This window comes from Pristiophorus japonicus, chromosome 3 (genome assembly GCF_044704955.1).
Source record: "Pristiophorus japonicus isolate sPriJap1 chromosome 3, sPriJap1.hap1, whole genome shotgun sequence".
NCBI lineage: Eukaryota > Metazoa > Chordata > Chondrichthyes > Pristiophoridae > Pristiophorus > Pristiophorus japonicus.
In genome coordinates this window covers 188,721,689-188,748,536 of record NC_091979.1, presented here as the reverse complement: position 1 = coordinate 188,748,536, position 26,848 = coordinate 188,721,689, and the positions used below count along the sequence as shown (strand labels likewise).

Below are 26,848 nucleotides of genomic sequence, written 5' to 3'. Positions count from 1 at the left end.
TCCCCCTGTTGGGTCGTTCAGAAGTAGATTGTAGAGGGGTTGTCAATTTTGTTGCTGACAACCTTCCGTTTCGTGGGCCTCGTGCTCGGTCAGTTCCTGATGAGTTCTGGTAGTTTCCTTCACTATTCCATTTCTTCATTGTAGAGGAAGCAGGCTGCTTGTGTCTGTGTCTGTGTTGCAGTCTGTGTCCTTGTTCGAGTCTGTGCGAGTTCAAGTCTGTGTTCTGTTCAAGTCTGTGCGAGTTCCAGTCTGTGTTCTGCTAGTTTTTCCTTGTAAAATTGGGTGATAGATATATCCAAAAAAAAGGCTCCGTTATCTCCCATCAAATCTCTTGGGCTCTGTTTAAACTGTTCTGTCCATTGATTTTCAAATGTCTCCTTTGTCAGCAGTAACTCGCTTAGGGTGTGAGAATGTGCTCTCACTGGTTTTGCATTGTTTTAGGATTGTCCAGTTTCCTGACCATGATTTCCATTGTGCTTGATTGGATAATTCGATTATCTCTTAGGGGGTGAATTGCTTCAGAGGTTAGCCCTATCTCCTGTATTTGGTAACTCTTTTTCACAGCCAAAATGTTGTAGAATCTTAAAATTGATATGCTCCTTCCCATAATGTTTAGGGGATCTCAAGCTTCTGTAATTTAGGTCCATTTTGAATTCCTTTTCCTATGAGTCCAAACACTGGGGGGGGGGGGGTTCTCCATGAATGCATCCCCTTTTATCCCCCGCAGGCTTTGTCTGCCCCTTTAAACCCATTTTAAAAGCCCAGAAAGGGATTCTTCTCCTCTGCAGGGGAAAGGTACCTGGAATCTTTGCGAGATATTGGTAAATTCTACAATAGCCACGATGGCCGAATGGCCTTCTTCTGTGCTGTATTATTCTATGATTCTATGAGGACAGTTGCATGGCTTATATTCCCTTCAGTACAGAAGATTAAGGGATGATGTAATTGATGTGTTTCTGCGAACTGCAAGCAGTCTCTCGCAGCAATCTGCAGTTCCCACACAGGCTGTTCAGCAGCTTTTAAATGGAAAAATCGCACATGTGCAGAAATTTGAATGGGCTGTAAAACATATAGTGGGAACATTGCCTCTCGCTGTGATCTTGGTTGTTTTACCTGTCTGCTCTCTGTGGGACATTGAAAAGAAAAGACTTGCATTTATATAGTGCCTTTCATGACCACCGGACATCCCAAAGCACATTACAGCCAATTGAGTACTTTTGAAGTGTAGCCACTGTTGTAATGTAGGAAAGGATCTTAGCTCCAAAAATCAAGAAGTAGAATCAGTTTGGGTGGAGCTAAGAAACAGCAAGGGGCAGAAAACATTGGTGGGAGTTGTTTATGGGCCCTCAAACAGTAGTTGTGATATAGGGCAAGATATAAATCAGGAAATTAGAGGCACATGTAACAAGGGTAATACAGTAATGCAGGTCCCACACATGCCATAATCATATTGAATGGTGGTGCAGGCTCGAAGGGCCGAATGGCCTACTCCTGCACCTACTTTCTATGTTTCTATGTTTCTATATAATCATGAGGGACTTTAATCTACATATAGACTGGACAAGCCAAATTTGCAGTAATAGTGTAGAGAACAAATTAATGGAACAAGATAATTTGCTAGATCAGTATGTTGAGGAACCAAATAAGGAACAGGCTATTTTAGAGCTAATATTGTGCAATGAGAAAGAGCTAATTAATAACCTTGTAGTAAAAGGGCCCTTCGGGAAGAGTGACCATAATATAATAGAATTTTATATTAAGTTTGAAAGTGATTTAGTTAAATCTGAAACTAAGGTCTTAAATCTAAACAAAGCAAACTACGTAGCTATGAGGGGCAAGTTGGCTAAGATAGATTGGGAGACTACATTAAAAGGTATGACTGTAGACAAGCAATAACTAGCATTTAAAGAATTAATACATAATTTACAACAAATATACATGACTTTAAGGCACAAAAACCCCACAGGAAAAGTGGTCCAACCGTGGCTAACAAGAGAAGTTAAAGATAGTATTATAGTATTAGATCAAAGGAATAAGCTTATAATGTTGCCAAAAAGAGCAGTAAGCCTGAGGATTGGGAGGGTTTTAGAATTCAGCAAAGAAGGACCAAGAAATTGATAAAGAAAGGAAAAACAGAATATGAGAGTAAACTAACGAGAGACAAAAAAAAAGACTGTAAAAGCTTCTAAAAGTATGTTAAAAGGAAAAGATTAGCGAAAGTAAATGTGGGTTCCTTACAGGCTGAGACAGGAGAAATTATAATGGGAATAAGGAAATGGCAGAGAAATTAAACAAATACTTTGTGTCTGTCTTCACGGAAGAAGACGTGAAAAACCTCCTGGAAATAGTGGGGTACCAAGGATCTAGCGAGAATGAGGAACCAAAGGAAATTATTATTTCTAAAAAATAGTACTGGGGAAATTAATGGGACTGAAAGCTGATAAATCCCCTGGACCTGATGGCCTACATCCTTGGGATTTGAAAGCAGTGGCAATAGAGATAGTGGATGCAATAGTTGTTCCAAAATTCCATAGATTCTCGAACGGTTCTCGCAGATTGAAATGTAGCAAATGTAGCCCTGCTATTTAAGAAAGGAGGGGGAGAGAAAATGGGGAACTACAGACCAGTTAGCCTGACATCAGTAATAGGGAAAATGCTAGAATCTATTATTAAGGACGTGGTAACAGGGCACTTAGAAAATAATAATAGGATTGGGCAGAGTCAACACAGATTTATGAAAGGGAACTCATGTTTGACAAATCTGTTAGAGTTTTTTGAGGTTGTAACTAGCAGAATAGATAAGGGGGAACCAGTGGATGTGGTTTTCAGAAGGCATTCGATAAAGTGCCACACAAGAGGTTATTAAACAAAATTAGGGCTCTTGGAATTGGGAAATGTTGGTGTTCAGAAGGACCTGGGTGTCCTTGCACACAAATCACTAAAAATTAACATGCAGGTACAGCAAGCAGTTAATAAAGCAAATGGTATGTTGGCCTGTATTACAAGAGGATTTGACTATAAGAGTGAAGGGGGCTGATATTGCCCTGTTTTGCGCCTCCTGTTAGCGCCTCTAGGGGGGTAGGTGCGCTACCGGCTCCCGCGAAATTGTACGGGAGTTAGTGAAGACACTGTCACAGGAGTGCCACCCCCCCGCCGGTAGTGTCCTGGTCTGTCATGCAACCAGCGTTGACATCATTGGCGTGCACAGCGAATCCTCAATGTCGCACGGCGGCCCCTTTCTGTCCCGTGGCATAAAGTGGCCAGTGCCTCGTGAGGCTGCCACAAGTGGATTCTGCACCAGCCTCGCGGGTTGAGAACAGGGCCAGCATCCGCTCGCGGAGTGGAAGTTGAAGGGGAGGTGGTGAGCCTTGCAAACCGTCATTTTCTACTTTTGGCCGACTCACTGGTGTCTCTTTAGCATGGTCTGGGCTGCCATCGTGCAACCCGGTACTCCGTTTGGGTACCAGGCTGCAGCTTCGGCACCACACCACCCTGGTGGCTCAGGAGGCCATCAGAGGCCCGGCAGTGTGTGTAGCAGCCCTCCCCTTTAACCGAGTAGCGCCCTGAACCTGCCCCAACAGGAATTGGAGCGTGCGATATTACGCTCCACTCCCTGTGAGGAGCGGTAACCATAATTCTGCAGCCGAGGCGGGACTTCCGCGCCGATCACATGAAGTCATTCCCCGACTCGGATACTGCCCCCAAATGAAGCGCTGGGGAATTTCGCCCCTAAAGATATCTTACTGCAATTATACAAGGCCCGGGTGAGACCACACCTGGAGTATTGTGTACAGTTTTGGTTTCCTTACCTAAGGAAGGATCAACTTGTCATAGAGGGAGTGCAACGAAGGTTCACCAGACTGATTCCTGGGATAGGGGGGATTGTCCCAACAGGAGAGATTGAGTAGACTAGGCATAAACTCTCTAGAGTTTAGAAGAATGAGAGGCGATTTTATTGAAACATTCAAAATTCTTACAGGGTTTCACAGGGTAGATGCAGGGAGGATGTTTCCCCTGGTTGGGGCGTCTAGAACCAGGGGTCACAGTCTCAGAAAAAGGAATCGGCCATTTAGGACCGTAATGAGGAGACATTTCTTCACTGGGAGGGTGGTGAATCTTTGGAATTCTCTACCCCAGAGGGATGTGGATGTTCAGTCGTTGAATAAGTCAGAGATCGACAGATTTTTGGATATTAAGGGAATCAAGGGATATGGGGATAGTGTAGGAAAGTGGAGTTGAGGTATCAGATCAGCCATGATCTCATTGAATGGCGGAGCAGGCTCGAGGGGCTAAATGGCCTACTCCTGCTCTTATTTCTTATGTTCTTATGTTCTTATGAAACGTGACAGCCAATTTGCACCCACAATCTTCTGACTCAGAGACGAGAATGCTACCAACTGAGCCACAGCTGACATTGCTATGTTTTACCTGTCTGTCTCTCTGTCTCTCTGTTGGACTTTGCTATGGTTTACCTGTCTGTCTCTCTGTCTCTCTGTTGGACTTTGCTATGGTTTACCTGTCTGTCTGTCTGTCTGTCTCTCTCTCTCTCTGTTGGACTTTGCTATGGTTTACCTCTCTGCTCTCTCTGTGGGATGTTGCTAAGTTTTACCTGTCTGCCCACTCTCTCTTTCCATGGGACTTTGGTAAGTTTTATCGGTCTGATCTCTCTCTAGAATGTTGCTACGTTTTACCTGTGTCTAAAACAGAACTGTACTTTCCATAGGTTTCTGGACATTCCATTCCCTGAAGATTTAAACACGGCGAGATCTCGATTCTACATTGGGAACAGGAGGAGACGGAAGGGACTGTTTTCAGTAGGTGTATGGGGAAGTGTACAGTTCAAGATCCAAGTGCACAAACCTTTCTAACTGTCAAATACAAATATTCATTTCAAGACTAATAATGGAAATCAGAAATAAAAACAGAAACTGCATCTCTATAGAGAATAGACAGGTTCATCTTTCAGGTGCATAGAAACATAGAAACATAGAAAATAGATGCAGGAGTAGGCCATTCGGCCCTTCAAGCCTGCACCACCATTCAATATGATCATGCAACCTCAGTACCCCATTCCTGCTTTCTCTCCATACCCCTTGATCCCTTTAGCCATAAGGGCCACATCTAACTCCCTTTTGAATATATCTAACGAACTGGCCTCAACAATTTTCTGTTATAGAATTCCACAGGCACACAATTCTCTGAGTGAAAAAGTTTCTCCTCATCTCAGTCCTAAATGGCTTACCCCTTATCCTTAGACTATGACCCCTGGTTCTGGACTTCCCCAACATCAGGAACATTCTTCCTGCATCTAACCTGTCCAATCCCGTCAGAATGTTATTGTTTCTATGAGATCCCCTCTCATTCTTCTAAATTCCAGTGAACATAAGCCTAGTCGATCCAGTCTTTCTTCATATGTCAGTCCTGCCATCCTGGGAATCAGTCTGGTGAACCTTCACTGCACTCCCTCAATGACAAGAATGTCCTTCTTCAGCTTAGCAGACCAAAACTGTACACAATATTCAAGGTATGGCATCACCAAGGCCCTGTACGACTGCAGTAAGACCTCCCTGCTCCTATACTCAAATCCTCTCGCTATGAAGGCCAACATGCCATTTGCCTTCTTCACTGCCTGCTGCACCTGCATGCCAACTTTCAATGACCGATGTACCATGACACCCAGGTCTCGTTGCACCTCCCCTTTTCCTAATCTGTCACCATTCAGATAATATTCTGCCTTCATGTTTTTGCCCCCAAAGTGGATAACCTCACATTTATCTATATTATACTGCATCTGCCATGCATTTTCCCATTCACCTACCCTGTCACCCTGTAGCCTCTTAGCATCCTCCTCACAGCTCACACTGCCACCCAGCTTAGTGCCATCTGCAAACTTGGAGATATTACGTTCAATTCCTTCATCTAAATCATTAATGTATATTGTAAATAGCTGGAGTCCCAGCACTAAACCTTGCGGTACCCCGCTAGTCACTGCCTGACATTCTGAAAAGGACCCGTTTATTCCTACTCTTTGCTTCCTGTCTGCCAACCAGTTCTCTGTCCAAGTCAATACATTACCCCCATTACCATGTGCTTTAATTTTGCACAATAATCTCTTGTGTGGGACCTTGTCAAAAGCCTTTTGAAAGTCCAAATACACCACATCCACTGGTTCTCCCTTGTCCACTCTACTAATTACATCCTCAAAAAATTCTAGAAGATTTGTCAAGCATGATTTCCCTTTCATAAATCCGTGCTGACTTGGACCGATCCTGTCACTGCTTTCCAAATGCGCTACTATTACATCTTTAATAATTTATTCCAACATTTTCCCCACTACCGATGTCAGACTAACCGATCTATAATTCCCTGTTTTCTCTATCCCTCCTTTTTTTTTAAAAGTGGGGTTACATTAGCTACCCTTCAATCCATAGGAACTGATCCAGAATCTATAGAATGTTGGAAAATGATCACCAATGTGTCCATTATTTCTCGGGCCACTTCCTTAAGTACTTCACCTTCAGTCAAAGGACTGCACCTGAAAAAAATCAATTGTCTTTTCTCTTTTCAGATGCTGACTGACGTGTGTATTTCCAACAGTTTCTGTTTCTCTGCCTGACTGTAAGCTGGATAATAGATTTCAGACTCCTCACACAGACATAACCTTCTATTCCTTTCTCCCACAAGTATTTATCTATCTTCCCCTTGCTATTTGCCTCAACTACTCCTTGTGGTAGTGAGTTCCACATTCTAACCATTCTCTGGGTAAAGAAGTTTCTCGTGAATTCCCGATTGGATATATTGGTGACTATCTTATATTGATGGCCTCTAATTTTAGGCTCCCACACAAATGGAAATAGCTTCTCTATGTCTACCCTATCAAACCCTTTCATAATTTTAAAGACCTCTATGGGGAGCGGGCGGGTAAGTGGAGCTGAGTCCAAGGCCAGATCAGCCAAGATCTTGTTGAATGGCAGAGCAGGCTCGAGGGGCTAGATGGCCTACTCCTGTTCCTAATTCTTATGTTCTTATGCTCTATTAGTTCGGCCCTCAACCTTCTCTTTTCTAGAGAAAAGTGCCCCAGCCATTTAAAACAAAACGTACCAATAGGATCAAACACCCTGATTACTACAACAGCAACAACTTGTATTTATATAGCACCTTTAAAGAAGAAAGAAAGAAAGACTTGGATTTATATAGCGCCTTTCATGACCGTCGGATGTCTCAAAGCACTTTACAGTCAATTAAGTACTTTTGAAGTGTAGTCATTGTTTTAACATAATAAAACATCCCAAGGCACTTCATAGGAGTATTACACTACAAAATATTTGACACGAAGCCACATAAGGCGAAATTAGGGCAGGTGACCAAAACCTTGGTCAAAGAGGTAGGTTTTAAGGAGCATCTTAAAGGAGGAGGGAGAGGCAGAGAGGCAGCAAGGTTTAAGGAGGGAATTCCAGAGCTTAGGACCTTGGCACCTGAAGGCACGGCCACCAGTGGTTGAGCGATTATAATCAGGGATGCTCAAGAGGGCGGAATTAGAGGAGCGCAGATATCTCGAGGGGTTGTGGGCTGGAGGAGATTACAGAGATAGGGAGGGGCGAGGCCATGGAGGGATTTGAAAACAACAATGAGAATTTTGAAATTGAGGCGTTGCTTAACTGGGACCACAGAGGTGATAGGTGAACGTGACTTGATGCGAGTTAGGACACGGGTACCCGAGTTTTGGTTTGCCTCAATCTTATGTAGGGTAGAATGTGGAAGGCCAGCCAGGAGTGCGTTGGAATAGTCAAGTCTACAGGTAACAAAGGCATGGATGAGCTGAAGCAACGGTGGAGACGGGCGATATTACAGAGGTGGAAATAGGCCGTCTTAGTTATGCCCCGGTTATGTGGTCGATAGCACATTTCAGGGTCAAATATGACGCCAAAGTTGTGAATAGTGTGGTTCAGCCTCAGACAGAAGTTGGTGAGAGGTATGGAGTCATTGGCGAAGCAACAGAGTTTGTGGTGCAGACCGAAAACAATGGCTTCGGTCTTCTCAATATTTAATTGGAGAAAATTTCTGCTCATCCAGAACTGGATGTTGGACAAGCAGTCTGACAATTTAGAGACTGTGGAAGGGTCACGAGAAGTGGTGGTGAGATAGAGCTGGGTGTCATCAGCGTACATGTGGATTAGTATCAAACATTAATTAACACTGCTCCATTCTCCTGATGGGAGGGTTGAGGGGGAGGGGTCAGCGAGGAAGGGAGCAGCTGGTCCCTGCCCAATGGTGTAAAGTATACCTGGGAAAGGGTAGGTGTTGGGCAGGTAGGTGAATAAAGGGATGGAGGGGACTGGTGAGACAAGAAGAATAAAACTTCTAAAATTGTTCTATCTGTTGTGCTGCAGGGGTTACTGAGACAGCTGGTGCTGGTACCGGGATTTGATGCCACTCGAAGAATCTGCCCCAATCCAAGTCCCAGATTAGCCACACTCTTGGTCCCGAAGATGTTGACAGAGGTCCCTTTAAAGCCATCGGAGACCGACATTGTGAAACATCCATACGGTAAGGAAGAGTTGGTGGATCGATCTTGACTTCCTCATGTATGTGGAACTATGGTTTCATTAAAATATATATATCTTATGAACTTTTCCTCTGTCAGTTTTCTCTTCTCTCCTGAAGACTCCCACAGGAGTATGGTTCTCAGGACACTTGGCGCTTTCCAGGATTGCACCCAAGTGGCCAATATATGGGAATGAGCGTCAGGGCCAAGCTCGACCCCGTCCGCACCCTTTGGCCACACATGCCCACACTAGCAGGGATTGCTGGAGAGTGCTCAGGAACAGTAGACCCCCGGTGGGCATGGTCAGACGTGTCTAACAGCAAAAGACTCCCCCCCACCCCGTCCCCCTCTCCCCACCGCAACAGCAACAACAATTTATCCTTATATAGCACCTTTAATATAGTAAAACATCTTAAGATGCTTTACAAGAGTGGTACTAGACAAAAATTTGACACCAAGCCACTAATGGGGCGCTAACTTTTGCGGGAGCGCAAAAGTATCATTGGGCGCTAAACATTTTATTCTGCTGGGAACATTCGCTTTCGCACTCCAAGAGAGAAGTGGAATGCTAAATCAAGCGATGACACTAGCATTACCCTAAGAGAGTGCAGGGCTGAGCAATCACAGGGTACAAAAAAAGCAAAATGCAACTCTGGGGACATAATTCAAGTTTGGTTTACCTGACCACCACTCCCTTTAATTAGCGCACCCAAGCGGCCATCTGAGGTGACAACGCCTCCTGCAGCTGTTGTTGTTGACGCCTGGCGACGCTGCAACGAATTTTACATCCAGGTGGTAACAGGGCACTACGTCCTGGATGATGTCATGATCTCCAGGGCGCAAGAGATCGAGGCTGTAAATTGTAGCGCCAGCACAAACCCGCCATGGAAGTTCGCGGGCATCGCTGATTTCGCCTTGCCCAGTCGGTAACCCCTTAGCACCCTGTCACCACCCATCAGAGGTGCTAATGGGAGGTGCAAACCAGGCCAATTTCTCCTCCAACATCTCCAGAACCTTGGGAAGAAATTAAAGAGTAGGATCAACTTGATCCAGAAACACGCCGGATCCACGTGGTAAGCAGGCGCTTAAACCCTCTGTATTGCAGCACTCGCCCTGGTGTACTCTACAGCGGAGTACTGCTCTATGGCATGACTATCAAGTCCGCATGTCAAATCTGTTGATATCCAGTTCAATTCTACTATGAGAATTAACACCGGTATACTTTTATCAACAACAACACCTTGGCTGCCCGTGCTTGCAAACATTGCACCACCACACCTATGCCGCGAATATGCAGTCTCCAGATAATACAACCGCTATACCAGCACAGACATGTCGACCAGGCCGACTTGAACAACCTACCACCAACCCATTTTAAATCTAGAAGGTCATTTTGGACCATCGCCGAAGCCCTTCAGCGACCTCTCCTCAGCCTTGATGACCGATGGCAAAATACTTGGAAGAACTGTGACATACGGAATGGATTCCTTATGGAGAACCCCACAACCTGAAGGATCAAACCTTCTTCGCAAACAGTGAGCAACCATCAACCACCTCAGAACTGGTCATGGTAGATGCTTCCACCTTCTGCATAGATGGAAGATTAAACATCCCCATCATGCGACTGTGGCATTCCTAATCAGACCCTGGAGCACATCATTGAGCATTGCCCTCAGAGGAGATTCGCAGGTAGCCTACAAGATATCCATGCTTTGGCCTGCATATCTGACTTAGATATTGACATTTGATTTGCTTTGCTACTACCATACGAAAGAAGAAGAAGAAGAAGAAGAGGTTTGTAGGGCTGGAAGAGTTTACAGAGGTAGGGAGGGGTGAGGCCATGGTGAAATTTAAACACAAGAATGGGAATCATGAGAATTACCAACATAAATAATTTGCTTATATAACACATTACATTCCCAACACACCCCTAAAGCACTTTTACAACCTGTTTGGGTAACTATGCTGTGTGCCGTTTAGCTGCCATGTAGTTATGTAACATAGCATCAGGAGTAGGCAACGCGAGCCTATTCCGCCATTCAGTTGGATCGTGGCTAATCTGTATCTTAACTCTATCTACCCACCTTGGTTCCGTAACCCTAATACCCTTGCCTAACAAAAATCTATTAATCTCAGTTTTGAAATTTTCAATTGACACCCCCAGCCTCAGCAGCTTTTTGGTGGCGAGTTCTAGATTTCCATTACCCTTTGTGTGAAGACATGCTTCCTGACATCACCCCTGAATGGCCTAGCTCTAATTTTAAGGTTATGACCCCTTATTCTGGACTCCGCCACCAGAGGAAATAGTTTCTCTCTATCTTCCTTTAATTATCTTAAACACCTCAATTAGATCACCATTTAATTTTTTACACTTGAAGGAATACAAGTGAATCTGCACTGTACCATCCTGTGCCTACCCCACTCAAGGCTAATATATCCTTCTTAATGTGCAGTGCCCAGAACTGAATGTAGTACTCCAGATGGGGTTTAATCGGAGCACTATACAGCTGCAACATAACTTCCTCCCTTTATGTTCCAGCCTTCTTGAGATAATGAGCAGCATTGCATTAGCCTTTTTAATTTTTGGTGTACCTGTTCACTAGCTTTTAGTGATTTCTGTACATGGACCCTAAATCTGTCTGCTCATCTACAGTTCTTAACTTCTCGCCATTTACAAAATATTTTAATTTATTTTTCTTAAGTCCATTGTGGATGACCTCACATTTCTCTACATTGAACTCCATCTGCCAGTTTTGCCCATTTACTTAATCTATCAATGTCCCTTTGCAACTTTCTGCTGCCATCTACACCACTTATATGCCACCTAATTAGTGTCGTCAGAAAACTTAGATTTACAGATCTCTATTCATTGTAAAACACAAAGATAAATCTTTCTATTGGGGGTTCCTATGGAAACCAACCTTGTTATTATGATGTTGGGTGGAGCTACAGAACTATTTGGGCGAGGGAGGTTTTTTTTTGCATATGCAATCTTAATTCTGTTTGACTCCCTTTTGCAGCCTCTCCCACACATGTTTCATTTGGCAGCTGGAAAACAGGATATTCTGGCCTGCCCCAGGTCATTGGTCTCTGTCAATCCTGATCCACAAATCTGTCAGGAAACGTGCAGATCAGAGGCAGGCAATAGGTCTCCCTAAATGATGTTCCTTTCCACCCAGATAGCGATGGCACACTGCCACAAGGCACTCCCTTACAGTAGGGTCTACTGTAGACTTTTTGGGCACCTGTCTTAATATCATCTTACGTGGCTCGATGTCAGATATTATTTGATAACGCTCCTATGAATCGCTGTGGGATATTTTACTACGTTAAAGGCGCTAGCTGTTGTTGTTGCTGTATGACTGACACTATAGCATTTGTTTATTATATAAGGGTGTTCTTATAAGATTGATCCTAGACACTATATTACATAGGGGTGTTACTTGACAGACACTAGCATAACTTGATTAATATTAATATCGTCTCATTATAGAACAACACTAGAATAATAGGGGAGAAATTCGGGGCGTTTGCATCTCCAGTTGGCGTCTAACGGGGGGGCGCTAACGGGAGGAGGGGGCACAGACGACTTTTCGCCCAGGCACCGCTAACGATTGTTGCGCTGCGCCCCTCGCAGAGTCCCTCTGGCCTGCTCGTGCCCCACTTGCGTCCCACAGAGCAAGTGGAATGCGATATTTTGCACTCCACTTGCTCTCGGGGGCGGTAACCCGAATATAGGTTGTGGGGCGGGACTTCCCCACATCACGCAGGCTCCAAATGAGGCGCTATGCAATTTCCCCACCATAGAATCTTACAGCACATGAGGAGGCCATTCAGCCTATTGTGCCTGTGTCTGCTCTTTGAAGAAAACTATCTAATTAGTTCCACTCCCCTTTCCCCATACATAGCCGAACAAAGTTTTCCTTTTCCCTTTTGAAAGTTACTACCAAATCTATTTCCACCACCCTTTCAGGTGGTGAAAACATCATAATAACTCGCTGCGTAAAAAAACTTCTCCATATTCCACCTCTGGTTCTTTTGCCAGTTATCGTAAATCTGTGTCTTCTGGTTACCTGCCAGTGGAAACATTTTCTACTTATTTACTCTCCAAAAATCCCTCATAATTTAGAACACCTTCATTAAATCTCCCCTTAACCTTCTCTGCTCTAAGGAGAACAATCCCAGCTTCTCTAGTCTCACCACATAACTGAAGTCCCTCATCTCTATAGCATTTGCATTACTTAGGGACAATGTTCCCTCTAATTTTTTTTTACATGCATGAATTTGCTGCATGGTATCTTTACTAATAGTAACACCAGGTGGGTGGTCTGTGCGGAACCTCCCGATCGATGCGCGGCCATGCAATTTAGGTGGAGCATTGCTTAGAGACTTCATTATAGACACATAACAGCAGAATGCTTTTTGTATTCACCGGGCCTGGGTTGAGTTTTGCCTGGTGTTTGAATGTAGCTGACGCTGGAAGAATATTGTCAGTTCTCTGCAGGACTACAAACTGACCCACAACACAAAATAGATCCTTCACTCTGGAACATCTGTCAGCTGGAATTGCTAACTCTGTTTGGATGTATTCCTTGCGGTTTCATCACATGGCCTCCCGCCTCCAACTGTCCCACCCCCACGCTCCCCCAATTGGTTGCCCAAGACGTCCATCCTTGCGGTGCACCACAAGAGTAGGAGTAAATGGGGACTTTTCAGAATGGCAGGCAGTGACTAGTGGGGTACCGCAAGGTTCGCTGCTGGGGCCCCAGCTGTTTACATTGTACATTAATGATTTAGACGAGGGGATTAAATGTAGTATCTCCAAATTTGCAGATGACACTAAGTTGGGTGGCAGTGTGAGCTGCGAGGAGGATGCTATGAGGCTGCAGAGTAACTTGGATAGGTTAGGTGAGTGAGCAAATGCATGGCAAATGAAGTATAATGTAGATAAATGTGAGGTTACCCACTTTGGTGGTAAAAACAGAGAGACAGACTATTATCTGAATGGTGACAGATTAGGAAAAGGGGAGGTGCAATGAGACCTGGGTGTCATGATACATCAGTCATTGAAGGTTGGCATGCAGGTACAGCAGGCGGTTAAGAAAGCAAATGGCATGTTGGCCTTCATAGCGAGGGCATTTGAGTACAGGGGCAGGGAGGTGTTACTACAGTTGCACTGGGCCTTGGTGAGGCCACACCTGGAATATTGTGTTCAGTTTTGGTCTCCTAACTTGAGGATGGACAGTCTTGCTATTGAGGGAGTGCAGCGAAGTTTCACCAGACTGATTCCCGGGATGGCGGGACTGACATACCAGGAAAGACTGGATCAACTGGGCTTGTATTCACTGGAGTTCAGAAGAATGAGAGGGGATCTCATAGAAACGTTTAAAATTCTGACGGGTTTAGACAGGTTGGATGCAGGAAGAATGTTCCCAATGTTGGGGAAGTCCAGAACCAGGGGTCACAGTCAAAGGATAAGGGGTAAGCTATTTAGGACCGAGATGAGGAGAAACTTCTTCACCCAGAGAGTGGTGAACCTGTGGAATATTTTTTGAGGCCAATTCACTAAATATATTCAAAAAGGAGTTAGATGTAGTCCTTACTACTAGGGGGATCAAGGGGTATGGAGAGAAAGCAGGAATGGGGTACTGAAGTGCATGTTCAGCCATGAACTCATTGAATGGCGGTGCAGGCTCGAAGGGCCGAATGGCCTACTCCTGCACCTATTTTCTATGTTTCTATGTTTCTATGGGCCCAAGTTTCCACAGGATAAAAAACGGGCGCCCCTCCGAGCTGGGCGTCTATTTTTCGCGCCTAAAACGGCGCCAGAAAAAAACGCGCTATTCTCGAGCGCTTTGCAGCTCCTTGTCTGTTTGGCGCGGCGCCCAGGGAGGCGGAGCCTACACTCGCGCCGATTTTGTAAGTGGGAGGGGGCGGGTACTATTTAAATTAGTTTTTTTCCTGCCGGCAACGCTGCGCATGCGCGTTGGAGCGTTCGCGCATGCTCAGTGTGAAAAAAACATTGGCACTCGGCCATTTTTGTAGTTCTTTGTAGCTGTTTAATTTTTGAACATTTTTTAATAAAAGCACATTGCCATCAGCACTGAGGCTACCCTTCTCACTGTCTCCTTCCCCTTCCCACCCTCCACGGCAACAAACGACGGTTTCCTCCCCCTCCCTCCCCTCCGCGGCGGCAACAAACCGCTGTCTCCTTCCCCTCCCTCCCCTCCGCGGCAACAAACCGCTGTCTCCTTCCCCTCCCTCCCCTCCGCGGCGGCAACAAACCGCTGTCTCCTTCCCCTCCCTCCCCTCCGCGGCAACAAACCGCTGTCTCCTTCCCCTCCCTCCCCTCCGCGGCGGCAACAAACCGCTGTCTCCTTCCCCTCCCTCCCCTCCGCGGCAACAAACCGCTGTCTCCTTCCCCTCCCACCCCTCCGCGGCGGCAACAAACCGCTGTCTCCTTCCCCTCCCACCCCTCCGCGGCGGCAACAAACCGCTGTCTCCTTCCCCTCCCTCCCCTCCGCGGCAACAAACGGCTGTCTCCTTCCCCTCCCTCCCCTCCGCGGCGGCAACAAACCGCTGTCTCCTTCCCCTCCCTCCCCTCCGCGGCAACAAACCGCTGTCTCCTTCCGCTCCCTCCCCTCCGCGGCGGCAACAAACCGCTGTCTCCTTCCGCTCCCTCCCCTCCGCGGCGGCAACAAACCGCTGTCTCCTTCCGCTCCCTCCCCTCCGCGGCGGCAACAAACCGCTGTCTCCTTCCGCTCCCTCCCCTCCGCGGCGGCAACAAACCGCTGTCTCCTTCCCCTCCCTCCCCTCCGCGGCGGCAACAAACGGCTGTCTCCTTCCGCTCCCTCCCCTCCGCGGCGGCAACAAACCGCTGTCTCCTTCCGCTCCCTCCCCTCCGCGGCGGCAAACGGCGGTTTCCTTCCCCATCCCCCGCGGCAACGAACGATGGCTGAAGCACTTTCACACAGGTAGGAAGATGGTTTATTTAATCTTTTCTTTGCTTATAAATGTTTATTCAGGTTGGATTTATTTGTATAATATTTGTAGAAGTATAAATAAGGATTGATTGTAGAATTTAATGACTTCCCTTCCCCCCCCACCTCGTTCTGGACGCCTAATTTGTAACCTGCGCCTGATTTTTTAATGTGTAGAACAGGTTTTTTCAGTTCTACAAAAATCTTCACTTGCTCCATTCTACTTTAGTTTGGAGTACGTTTTCACTGTGGAAACTTTCAAATCAGGCGTCAGTGGCCAGACACGCCCCCTTTTGAAGAAAAAATTCTGTTCCAAAGTAGAACTGTTCTAACTGACTAGAACTGCAGAAAAAAAAATGTGGAGAATTGCGATTTCTAACATAGTCCGTTCTCCACCAGTTGCTCCTAAAAATCAGGCGCAAATCATGTGGAAACTTGGGCCCTATGTTTCTATGTTTCCCACCCCAATTGGAAAGCGAAAAAACTTAATTACCCAATTGGATGATTCTTGACTGTCAGTCAACTAACCCTTTCTCCACCATCTCCAAAATTTTTTAAACTAGTAAACGGAAGTGCTCAAAGACAATGAACAAAACACCCACTCCATTTCTCCTCTGTGAAAACGCCTCAGGACGTTTTACTACGTTAGAGGTGCTATATAAATCTAAGTTGTTGCCTAGACATCCCATGTAAAGAACAGTCACTTAGGGTGTGGAATTGGAGAGATGGAGGCACCCATGGATTTATATGTCAATATGAGTCACTGCCTTCAGGATAGCCGAGGACAGAATTGTGAATCATGTCATTATCTATCCCTGTGGATATATGCGGTTGGCTCCCAATCCGACAACGCCTCTGTTTAAAAATTCTCATCCTTGTTTCCAAATCCCTCCATGGTGTCGGCCCTTCCTATCTCTGTAACCTCCACCTGCCCTATACCCCTTTGTGATCTCTGCTCTTATCCGACTCTGGCCTCTTGCTCATCCTCAATTTTTATCGTTCTACCTTTGGCGGCCATGCCTTCTGCTGCCTTGGCTCTAAACGCTGGAATTCCTCCTTACAATACGGGTATGGCAACATAGTGGTTATGTTACTGGACTAGCAATCCAGAGCCCGGATTAATAATATGCAGACATGAGTTCGGATTCCACCCTAGCAGTTTGTTAATTTAACTTTAGTTAATTCAATAATTATGGAATAAAAAGCTAGTATCAGTAATGATGACCATGAAGCTATCAGATTGACCCAAAAACTTGCAGAAATGTGGTTGTCTTTTAACTGCCCTCCGTCCTCTGAAATGGCCTAGTACGTCACCACTCGTATCAAATGTATAATAAAAATAAAACCGGACGGACCACCCAACATTGCCTTCGGACACAACAAAGGCACACCCAGCCCAATCAGCCATGTAGAGTTCTCCTCACCAACATCTGGAGATTTGTGCCAAAATTTGGATAGCTGTCCCACAAACTAGTCAAGCAACAGCCTGAAAAAGTCATACTCACAGAATCATCCCTATCAGCCAACGTCCCAGACTCCTCCATCACCCCATGAAGTATCATGTCATCAGGTCAAGTATGGGAAAGGAAACCTACTGCTGATTACTACCTATTGCCCTCCCTCAGCTGCTGAATCAGTACTCCTCCATGTTGAACACCACTTGGAAGAAGCAGTGAGGGCACAGAATGTACTCTGGGTGGGGGACTTAAATGTTCATCCCCAAGAGTGGCTCAATAGCACCACTACTGACTGAGCTGCCAAATGGGGCTTTTAGCAGGTGGTGAGAGAACTAATACGAGGGAAAATTCCTACTTGACCTCATCCTCACCAATCTACCTGTCACAGAAGCATCAGTAAGAGTAACCACCATGCAGTCCTTGTGGAGACAAAGTTGCGTCTTCACAATGAGCGTACCATCTACAAGATGCACTGCAGCAATGCGCAGAGGCTTCTTCGACAGCCCCTCCCCAACCTGCAAACTCTACCACCTAGAAGGACAAGGGCAGCAGGCGCGTAGGAACACCACCACCTCCAAGTTTCCCTTGAAGTCACTCACCATCCTGACTTGGAAATCTATCGCAGTTTCTTCATTGTTTTTGGGTCAAAATCCTGGAACTCCCTCCCTAACAGCAGGATGGGAGTACCTTCACCTCACGGACTGCAGCAGTTCAAGCAGGTGGCTCACCACCACCTTTTCAAGGGTAATTGAGGATGGGCAATTAATACTGGACTTGCCAGCGATGCCCACATCCCATGAATGAATAAATAAAATAAATTCTCTCCGCCTCTCCACCTCTCCCTCCTCCGTGAAGACGCTCCTTAAAACCTACTTCTTTAACCGAGCTTTTGGTCATCTGCTCGAATATCTCCTTATGTGGCTCGTTGTCAAATTTGGTCTGATAACGCTCCTATGAAGCACCTTGGGACGTTTAACTATGTTAAAGCTACTGTAATAAAGCAAGCTGTTGATGGAGATGTATGACTATTGATCTGGATGGAAAGCGAAGGGCACCTGGACCTATTGCACTCTACTCTATTTTCATGACTTATTTCCAGTAGATGTGAGTGTTGCTGACCTCCTCTGTGTTGAATTCAGAAGCGGAAGTGAAGGTGACGATCGGAAGCCACCCACCCTGCACTGAGAATGAAGCTGGGCACCTCTGGTTTGACGTCTTCAATAAAGGCCTATTTATCTGTGATGGAAAGAATTGGGTGTCAATCTTAAAAGGTAATGCAAAAATATAATTAATGTACAGATGCATTGTTTGTTGTGCTACCTCTTAGTAACGCAGCTAGTAAATCAGTAGAGTATGTAAAGAAAGAAATAACTTGCTTTTATAACAACCTCAGGATGTTCCGATATGCTTTACAGCTAATGAAGTGCATTTTTGAATTTATGTAATGTTAGAAGCACAGTAGCCAATTTACACACAGCAAGGTCTCACAAAGAGCAATGAGATAATGAGAAAAAAAGAAAGCCTTGCATTTATATAGTGCCTTTCATGACCTCAGGATGTCTCAAAGCACTTTACAGCCACTGAAATACTTTTGAAGTGTAATCACTGTTGTAATGTAGGAAACGCAGCAGCCAGTTTGTGCACAGCAAAGTCCCACAAATGTGATAAAGACCAGATGATTTGTTTTAGTGATGTTGACACCAGCGATAGCTCCCCTTCTCTTCAAAATAGTCCAGCAGATCTTTTATGTCCACCTGAAAGAGCAGATGGGGCCTCGGTTTAACGAAAGCTGGGACCTCCAGTAGTGCAGCGTTTCCTCAGTATGCACTGGAGTGACAGCTTAGATTTTTATGCTCAAGTCTCTGGAGTGAGACTTGAACCTACAACCTTCTGACTCAGAAGCAAGAGTGCTCAGAAGCACTGAGTCACAGCTGACTTTTCTCCCCAAAAAACAGCACCTCTGACAATGCGGCAAATAAAGAAAGAACTTGCATTTATATAGTGCCTTAAAGTGCTTTATAGCCAAACATTTTTGAAGTGTAATCACAGTTGTAAAGTAGCAAACGTAACAGCCAATTTGCGTATAGCAAGGTCCCACTTACAATAACAAGCTAACGACCAGATCATATGTTGTCCGAGGGATAAATATTGGCAAGGCACCAGGGGAAACTCCTGTGCTCTTCTTCGAAATAGTGCCATGAGATCTTTGACATCCACCTGAGAGAGCAGACTTGGTTTAATGTCCGAAAGATGGCACATCCGACGATGCAGCACTCCCTCAGTATTGCACTGAAGTGTCAGCCTAGATTTTATTGTAAAGTTTCTGGAGTGGTACTTTGACCCCACTACCTTCTGACTCAGAAGCGAGAGCGCTATCAACTGACACTAGTTCAAGCAGAATTAGTGTCGAAAACACCATCAGTTCCCACGAGCAATTTTCCGATATGCACAAATGAGGTTCCCTGCTGCTCTTGAATATTCAGTAAATCACCCCCAAGATTTCTGCTGAATCTTTTACTCAGTTTGATTTCAGAAACAAGCCACCAAACAGCTAGATTACCTCAGCTGGCGTTGAATATAGCACTTTAATATTTTAAAAAATTACAATTTGTAATCTTGCTAAACAATATTTCAAAAATCCAGTAATAGCTATTCATAAGGCCTTCCTTAAGCTGAAATTAAACCAAATAAGAAGGTAAAAATGGAGAAACAACAAAAAGGCTTTTCAAGTAATGAAGCTCACTTCTTACATCATGAATTCAAACCTACCCATCTAACCTCCTGAGGAGATTGACAGAACCATCTTCTGATCCTCAAATCTCCAGAGTTTTCAACCCCTTCCACATCTCCACTATTCAACTCTGGCTGATTGCTTTTTACATTTGACCTTTCCTTGACTACAGGACAGGAAACATGGTGTTCTATGGATTATTTCATTGTCTCTATTTACCCATAACCTTCAGTCGCATTCCTAGCCAGATATTTAATCCAATTCCTATTTGAAAGCGCTAATTGATGCCACATTGACTGTTTCTGCTAAGGTCCTTTCCATGTACCACGACTCCATGACAAAATAGTTTCTTCTCGAACCTTGATTGAGGCTCAATAAATTTTATATTCATGGACTCTCATTCCGTGCTCACAGTCCAAGTTAAATAAAGCGCGGCACTTCTTTAAAAGCACAGACAACAAAAACTTGCATTTATATGTTAACCAAAAGTTTGGTCAATGAGGTAAATTTTAAGGAGCATCTTAAAGGAGAGAGAGGTAGGGAGGCAGAGAAGTTTAGGGAGGGAATTCCAGAGCTTGCGGCCTAGATGGTTGAGTAAAGGAAGTGGGGGATGCAAAAGAGGCTAGAATTGGAAGAGCGCATATCTTGGAGGGTTGCAGGGCTGGAGGAGATTACAGAAATGGGGGCGGGAAGGGGGTGGGGGGCGAGGCCATGGAGGAATTTGGAAACAATGATGAGAATTTTAAAATTCTCTGTGTGACTGAGTTGAAGTCTATCCCTTAATTCTTAAACTGTCTTAGACGATTCACCCATCATCCCTGTGCTCATTGACCTACATTGGCTTGCTAGCCCAGGGGTGATGGGTGAATCGTCTAAGACAGTTTAAGATTTAAGGGATAGACTTCAACACAGTCACACAGACACCATGCAAATCATTTAAAAAAATACAGCTACAAATTGCAGATGAAACTAAATCACGCCTGGTCTGTATACAGACAGCAGGAACTGCAATGCACATCTCTCCACAGTCACTATTAAGAGACAACAGCGGTGCTTATAAAACAGACTGCATGGTTAACAGCATGTCAAGGCAGATCTGCCTTTATTTACCTATCTTTATCAATGCAAATTACTAACAATGTGTGAAGTATGTGACACAAATTGGGCTGTCTGCCAAAGCCTGGAAATAATTACTTTTTGGACAAAAATATTTCAGAATACAGCCCGAGGAGTTGAAGATGTTACAATTGGGTTTAACTTTGAAATGGACATAAAGATGGAATCTTACGACTGCACCATACATGCAGAAACAGCAGCAAATTCTAATTGTGGCTTGGAACCTTGGGTTCAAAAGCATGAGCTTTAATCTGTGGATAAAGTGGGGAACTCCTGGTGACGGAACAGTACCTGTCTGCTTCAGAGCTGTTTGGGTCTTTAGGGTCACATGGAGAAACTAGTGTGGTGCTTGTACCAGCCCATTGTCACATAGACCCTCTCACCTTTTTGCTTCTGAGGCCCCTCTCCCGCATTATAAAAATTCCACGGACGTCCTGTGACACAAGTATTTTTTCTTTATAAAAAGTAGCTATACAATTAAGCATATAGATTTATTATTATTTTTGTTTTACTTACTTAACGTGAAACTTGCTGCTGGTGTTGAGTGCTTCCTGTCACGTGGTAAAAACCAACAGCAAATTTGAGCACTGCAGGATCCCACAAGAAAAATTTCTGATGGATCACCATATATGAAGCTCCAGGCTCACTTCCCAATGCAAAATGGTATATATTTAAAAAAGATCAACCATCCACACTTCGCATAAATGATGCCCCTGGGACACAGACTTGGGACCGCGAGCTCCCAGCGGTGGCAGCAGCGGGCAGTGTGATCAGCCGTCTGTGCCGTGCTCAGCTCTGTAAACAGCTGCCATGGCCAAGCAGCCACATAAAGAGCGAAAGGTGAAGTCAGCCGAACATTCACCCACACTCTGGTTAATTCTCCGCCCAATAAAAATGGATATCAAATCCCACCGATCTGTTGCTCCACTTAACCAATTTAAACAAGGCGGGCAGTGCTTACGGATCTGGGGGCAGAGAGGGGGCGGGGTCTCCTATCCTCTCCTCCAACATCTGCAGTGGTGGTAGTGACACATCCTTTTTTTACTTCTCTCCGTCATCTTATGCTTCTCCCTATGTTTGGAGTGCACAATGTCTTGAAATGTGCTCCCTGTGCGTAGCAACAATAACGCAGCAGAATTTTTATCGCATAATTGGATTTTTAAAACGATTTTATTCTTGAAAGATGCTGATTTGGTGGAGCCCTTGAAACCTTCTCAAGGACCCTTAGGGGTTCGTGGATTCCCGGTTGAGAATCCCTGGCATCGACCATGTTTGCACACTTCCAGGGACAGAGTACAGAGCCCCTTTAAATTGGGCCATTGATAACACTGAAAGTTGTGGTGTCAGCCCATGGCTCGGTGGATGTTCTTTTGCCATTGAGTCAGAAGGTTGTGGGTTCAAATCTCGCTCCAGTGAACATAATCTGGGCTGCCACTTCAGTGCAAGTACTGAGGAAGTGCCATGGCACTATTTTGAAGAAAATCAGGGAGTTCTCCTTGGTGTCCTGGCTAATATGTATCCTTCAACTAACATCCCTAAAACAGATTATCTGGTTATTGGCAAATCGCTGTTTGTGGGATCTTCCTGTGTGCAAACTGGCTGCCACGTTTCCTGCAGCACAACAGTGAAAAAGTACTTCAATGGCTGTGATTTGCTTTGGGATGTCCTGAGGTCGTGAAAAGCGCTGTATAAATACAAGTTGTTATTTCTTTCTTTGAATTCCCTGGAGAGAGTGTCTAATCTTAGCCAATGCACCATCATAGTTCCGGGCTTTCCCCCCTATTTTGGGGCCTGGAATGGCTGAGAGACACAACACTATCAATATTGGCTCAGTTGATGAAGTGTCATCTCACCATATTGTATTTTTAAAAATTTCTCCAGCTAAAGAAAGACTAGATTATGTGGAGGACTATCAAAATGTGGTCACTAACTCAGAAACACTTGATGTTGAGATCTTCGAGATCCCGGATGTTGGACTCTTTGCTGCCACAGCCAATAAGAAGCCTCGGCCCGGTTCGACAATCTTCAAATGGTTGGACGGGAAATTTGAGCCATATCAAAACATCACAACGTACGAAGCACAGGCCTGGAAACACTTCTCCATCGGCCCTCAGGTACAGTGGGAAAAGAAAAACGTTTTAAGATTTCAGACATCAGGCTAGAGAAATGGGTTTGGTTTTCATTGATGAACTTTACGTAGAGATGCTTAATGTGTTTGTGCCACATCCTTCTGTGCACTGCCTTTACACGGACAGTAATTGGGTTATTTTCATTATTTTAATCTGATTATAGTGAAAGGTGTGAGGTACAGTATACAGTTATTTCTTTCTTTCACCTAGGTCCAGGTGAAATTGGAAATTCAAATCGATTCTGTACCGTATCAAATCCTTGGTTTGGAGCAAGGTGCTTTTGTTAAAATGAGTGCATACATTGTTCCTCAATATCCCTGTATGGAACAGAGAACAGAAGGAGTGGAAGTGATCTCCTCTGGGGTAGAAGAGTCTGCATTGCAGTTACATGTTGTGCAGATGATGGGGCTCCATTTGATATGGAGACTTTCTATTGCAGAGTTTAATCGGATTCCTGTTTTCTACATTTTGACTGTGGAAATGGAACTAAGAAGGGGAGTCAGGACTGGCTATGGAGCTCCTCTACCAGTATCTTAGAGATGCTCTTCCCCTCCCTGCACTCTATTAATACTCTACCATTTCAGGTCTTCTTAGCAGTGGCCAACTTTGAAAAGAATGAACAGAAACAGGAGTATTCAGTCATCTACAGATGGAGCCAGAGGAAGCTGCAGTTTGTTTTGTACCAGAGATTAGCAACCCACAGTGCACGCGATTGGGAGGCCTTCCAGATCAATGGGGAGACCTTCCTTGCTGTAGCCAATCATCGTGAAGGTACGCTGTTAACTATCTTGTCTTACGAGTTGCCGCCTTTTTTCTTGCCTGATGGAATGTTGGCCTTTATCTCGAGAGCTGGAATTCAAAGGGGTGTAAGATTTGTTTCAGTTATATAAAGGTCTGATTACACTCCATTTATAATACTGTGTTCAGTTTTGGGCTCCACTGGATACTGGGACTTAAAGGGTTAAATTATGAGGCAGGTTACATAGATTAGGCTTGTATTCCCTTGAATATAGATGATTGAAGGGTGATCTAATTGTGGTGTTTCAGATTATTAAAAGATTTGATAGGGCAGATAGAGAGAAATTATTTCCTCCGGTGGGGGAGCTCAGAACAAAGGGACATAACCTTAAAATTAGAGCTAGGCCATTCAGGAAGCACTTCTTCACACACAGGGTAGTGGAAATCTGGAACTCTCTCCCCCAAAAACCTGTTGAGGCTGGGAGTCAATTGAAAATTTCAAAACTGAGATAGATAGATTTTTGTTAGGCAAGTATATTAAGGGATAGGCAGGTAAATAGAGTTGAGATACAGATCAGCCACGAACTAGTTGAATGATATAAAAGATTCGAGGGGCTGAATGGCCTACTCCTGTTTCTATATTCCTATTTTGCCTAGGTGTACATAATACAGAATATATCAGAAAGAGCGGTCTCCCCAGTCAACAGGGAGAGGCTGATGTCCGGTAGGAGGCCACTTCTTGTTGTACTCACCTATGATTTAAAAAAAAGGGTTCCTTGTCTGGAATCAAAAACTCGGGCTGTGTGATGCGGGAAGCAGGGTTGAATCTGACGCAATGAGGTATACACCTGTGAGGTTTAGTACAGGCCCAGGATGGTCAGGGCCTGTTCAGACGACATACGCACTCAGGGACCAGACAGTAGCATTGAGCAGAAAGCGAGCCTTCCTAAATCTTTTACATAACTACTCAAGTTAATGGGTTTCTAAAGCCAGAGACTGGCTCAAATTCTCTTCCAAAGACCAAGAGGAGCAATGAATTTGTAACTGCAGAAAAACACCTTGGAGTATTCTCCTACCAGATACATGTCGATGTATTAAATGTTTGCTTATGTGTTTGTAATAATCAGAGTGCATATGTTAGGGGCAGACAAACTTACCTACCAAGACCACCCATATAAACCGAATGTCAGCATTTTCTGGCAGTAGTCGGGTTGGGATTGGAATATCACATGCTGCCTTCCCCCTCCCCCGAAGGTAGCCCCCAAGAGGTCACAGAGATCCCTTCCACGCATGTGCCGTCACATCTGTTCCGTGCTATCTGATGATCAAATTACCTGGCAGCCGGGAAGCAAACTCAAGTCACTTTGATGGCTATAGATCAAGCTTTGTTTTATATGTTGAAAGTGCCAGATAAAATGTACAGGTTTTTCTTGGCCGTATTATCTTTCAAGAAATCACCTCTGGTTCCTATCAAGATGAATCTGATGCAGTGAAAACATGAAGCAAAATAGTTATGTGTCAGCTCTGGTTTAGTGGTAGCACTCTTGCCTCTCAGTCACAAGGTTGTGGGTTCAAGACCCACTCTTGTAATAGTGGCTCTTAAGCTGGTTCTTTCCATGTCATGTTTCTAAAATATTTTGGAAACCTGTGGAATAATCAGGAAGGAACATGCTGGATTATGCGCTCAAAAGAAAGAAAAAAAAAAGACTTTTCATACAGCATCTATCACAACATCAGGACATCCCAAAGCACTTTACAGCCAACGAAGTATATTCACTGTTGTAACATAGGAAACACAACAACCAATATGCATACAGAAAATTCCCACAAACAGTAATGAACAGATAATCTGTTTTTGGTGATGTTGCTGGAAGAATAAATATTGGCTATGCCAGGGCACCAGGCTCTTCAAAATAGTGCCATGGAATCTTTTCTGTCCACCTGGGAGGGCAGTCGGGGCATCTGAAAAACATACACCGCATTCTCTCAGTGCTGTTGACAATGAAGAAGAAAGCTGCGGACTGCAAGAAGAACTGGTCAGGTGGGCAGAACAGTGGCAAATGCAATTTAATCCAGAGAAGTGTGAGGTAATGCATTTGGGGAGGGCTAACAAGGAAAAGGAATATACATTAAATGGTAGGATACTGAGAAGTGTAGAGGAACAAAGCGACCTTGGAGTGCATGTCCACAGATCCCTGCAAGTAGCAGGCCAGGTAGATAAGGTGGTTCAGAAGGCATATGGAATACTTGCCTTTATTAGCCAAGGCATAGAATATAATAGCAGGGGGTTATGCTTGAATTGTATAAAACACTGATTAGGCTTCAGCTGGAGTACTGCGTGCAGTTCTGGTCACCGCATTACAGGAAGGACGTGATTGGACTAGAAGGTAGCTAATGTTACACCACTTTTTAAAAAGGAGGGAGAGAGTAAACGGGTAATTATAGACCAGTTAGCCTGACATCAGTAGTGGGGAAAATGTTGGAATCAATCATTAAGGATGAAATAGCAGCGCATTTGGAAAGCAGTGATAGGATCAGACCAAGTCAGCATGGATTTACGAGAGGGAAATCATGCTTGACAAATCTTCTGGAATTTTTCGAGGATGTAACTAGCAGCGTGGACAAGGGAGAACCAGTGGATGTTGTGTATTTGGACTTTCAAAAGGCTTTTGACAAGGTCCCGCACAAGAGATTGGTGTGCAAAATCAAAGCACATGGTATTGGGGGTAATGTATTGACTTGGATAGAGAACTGGTTGGCAGACAGGAAGCAGAGAGTCGGGATAAACGGGTCCTTTTCAGAATGTCACGCAGTGACTAGTGGAGTGCCGCAGGGTTCAGTGCGGGGACCCCAGCTCTTTACAATATACATTAACGATTTAGATGAAGGAATTGAGAGTAATATCTCCAAGTTTGCAGCTGACACTAAACTGGGTGGCAGTGTGAGCTGTGAGGAGGACGCTAAGAGGCTGCAGGGTGACTTGGACAGGTTAGGTGAGTGGGCAAATGCATGGCAGATGCAGTATAATGTGGATAAATGTGAGGTTATCCATTTTGGTGACAAAAACATGAAGGCAGAATATTATCTGGATGGCGGCAGATTAGGAAAAGGGGAGGTGCAACGAGATCTGGGTTTCATGATTTATCAGTCAC

General features: G+C 44.7%; 1 protein-coding gene across 1 annotated transcript in view; it reads left to right on the top strand.

The window, feature by feature from the left end:
- Positions 1-26,848, top strand: part of tspearb (thrombospondin-type laminin G domain and EAR repeats b) — an 81,877-nt gene that overhangs the window by 13,441 nt on the left and 41,588 nt on the right. The window contains exons 4-8 of the mRNA XM_070874895.1: positions 4,724-4,814; positions 8,391-8,547; positions 18,122-18,253; positions 22,711-22,943; positions 23,543-23,729. Of these exons, the coding sequence (XP_070730996.1) occupies positions 4,724-4,814; positions 8,391-8,547; positions 18,122-18,253; positions 22,711-22,943; positions 23,543-23,729 (800 nt within the window). The remainder of the gene's footprint in view (positions 1-4,723; positions 4,815-8,390; positions 8,548-18,121; positions 18,254-22,710; positions 22,944-23,542; positions 23,730-26,848) is intronic.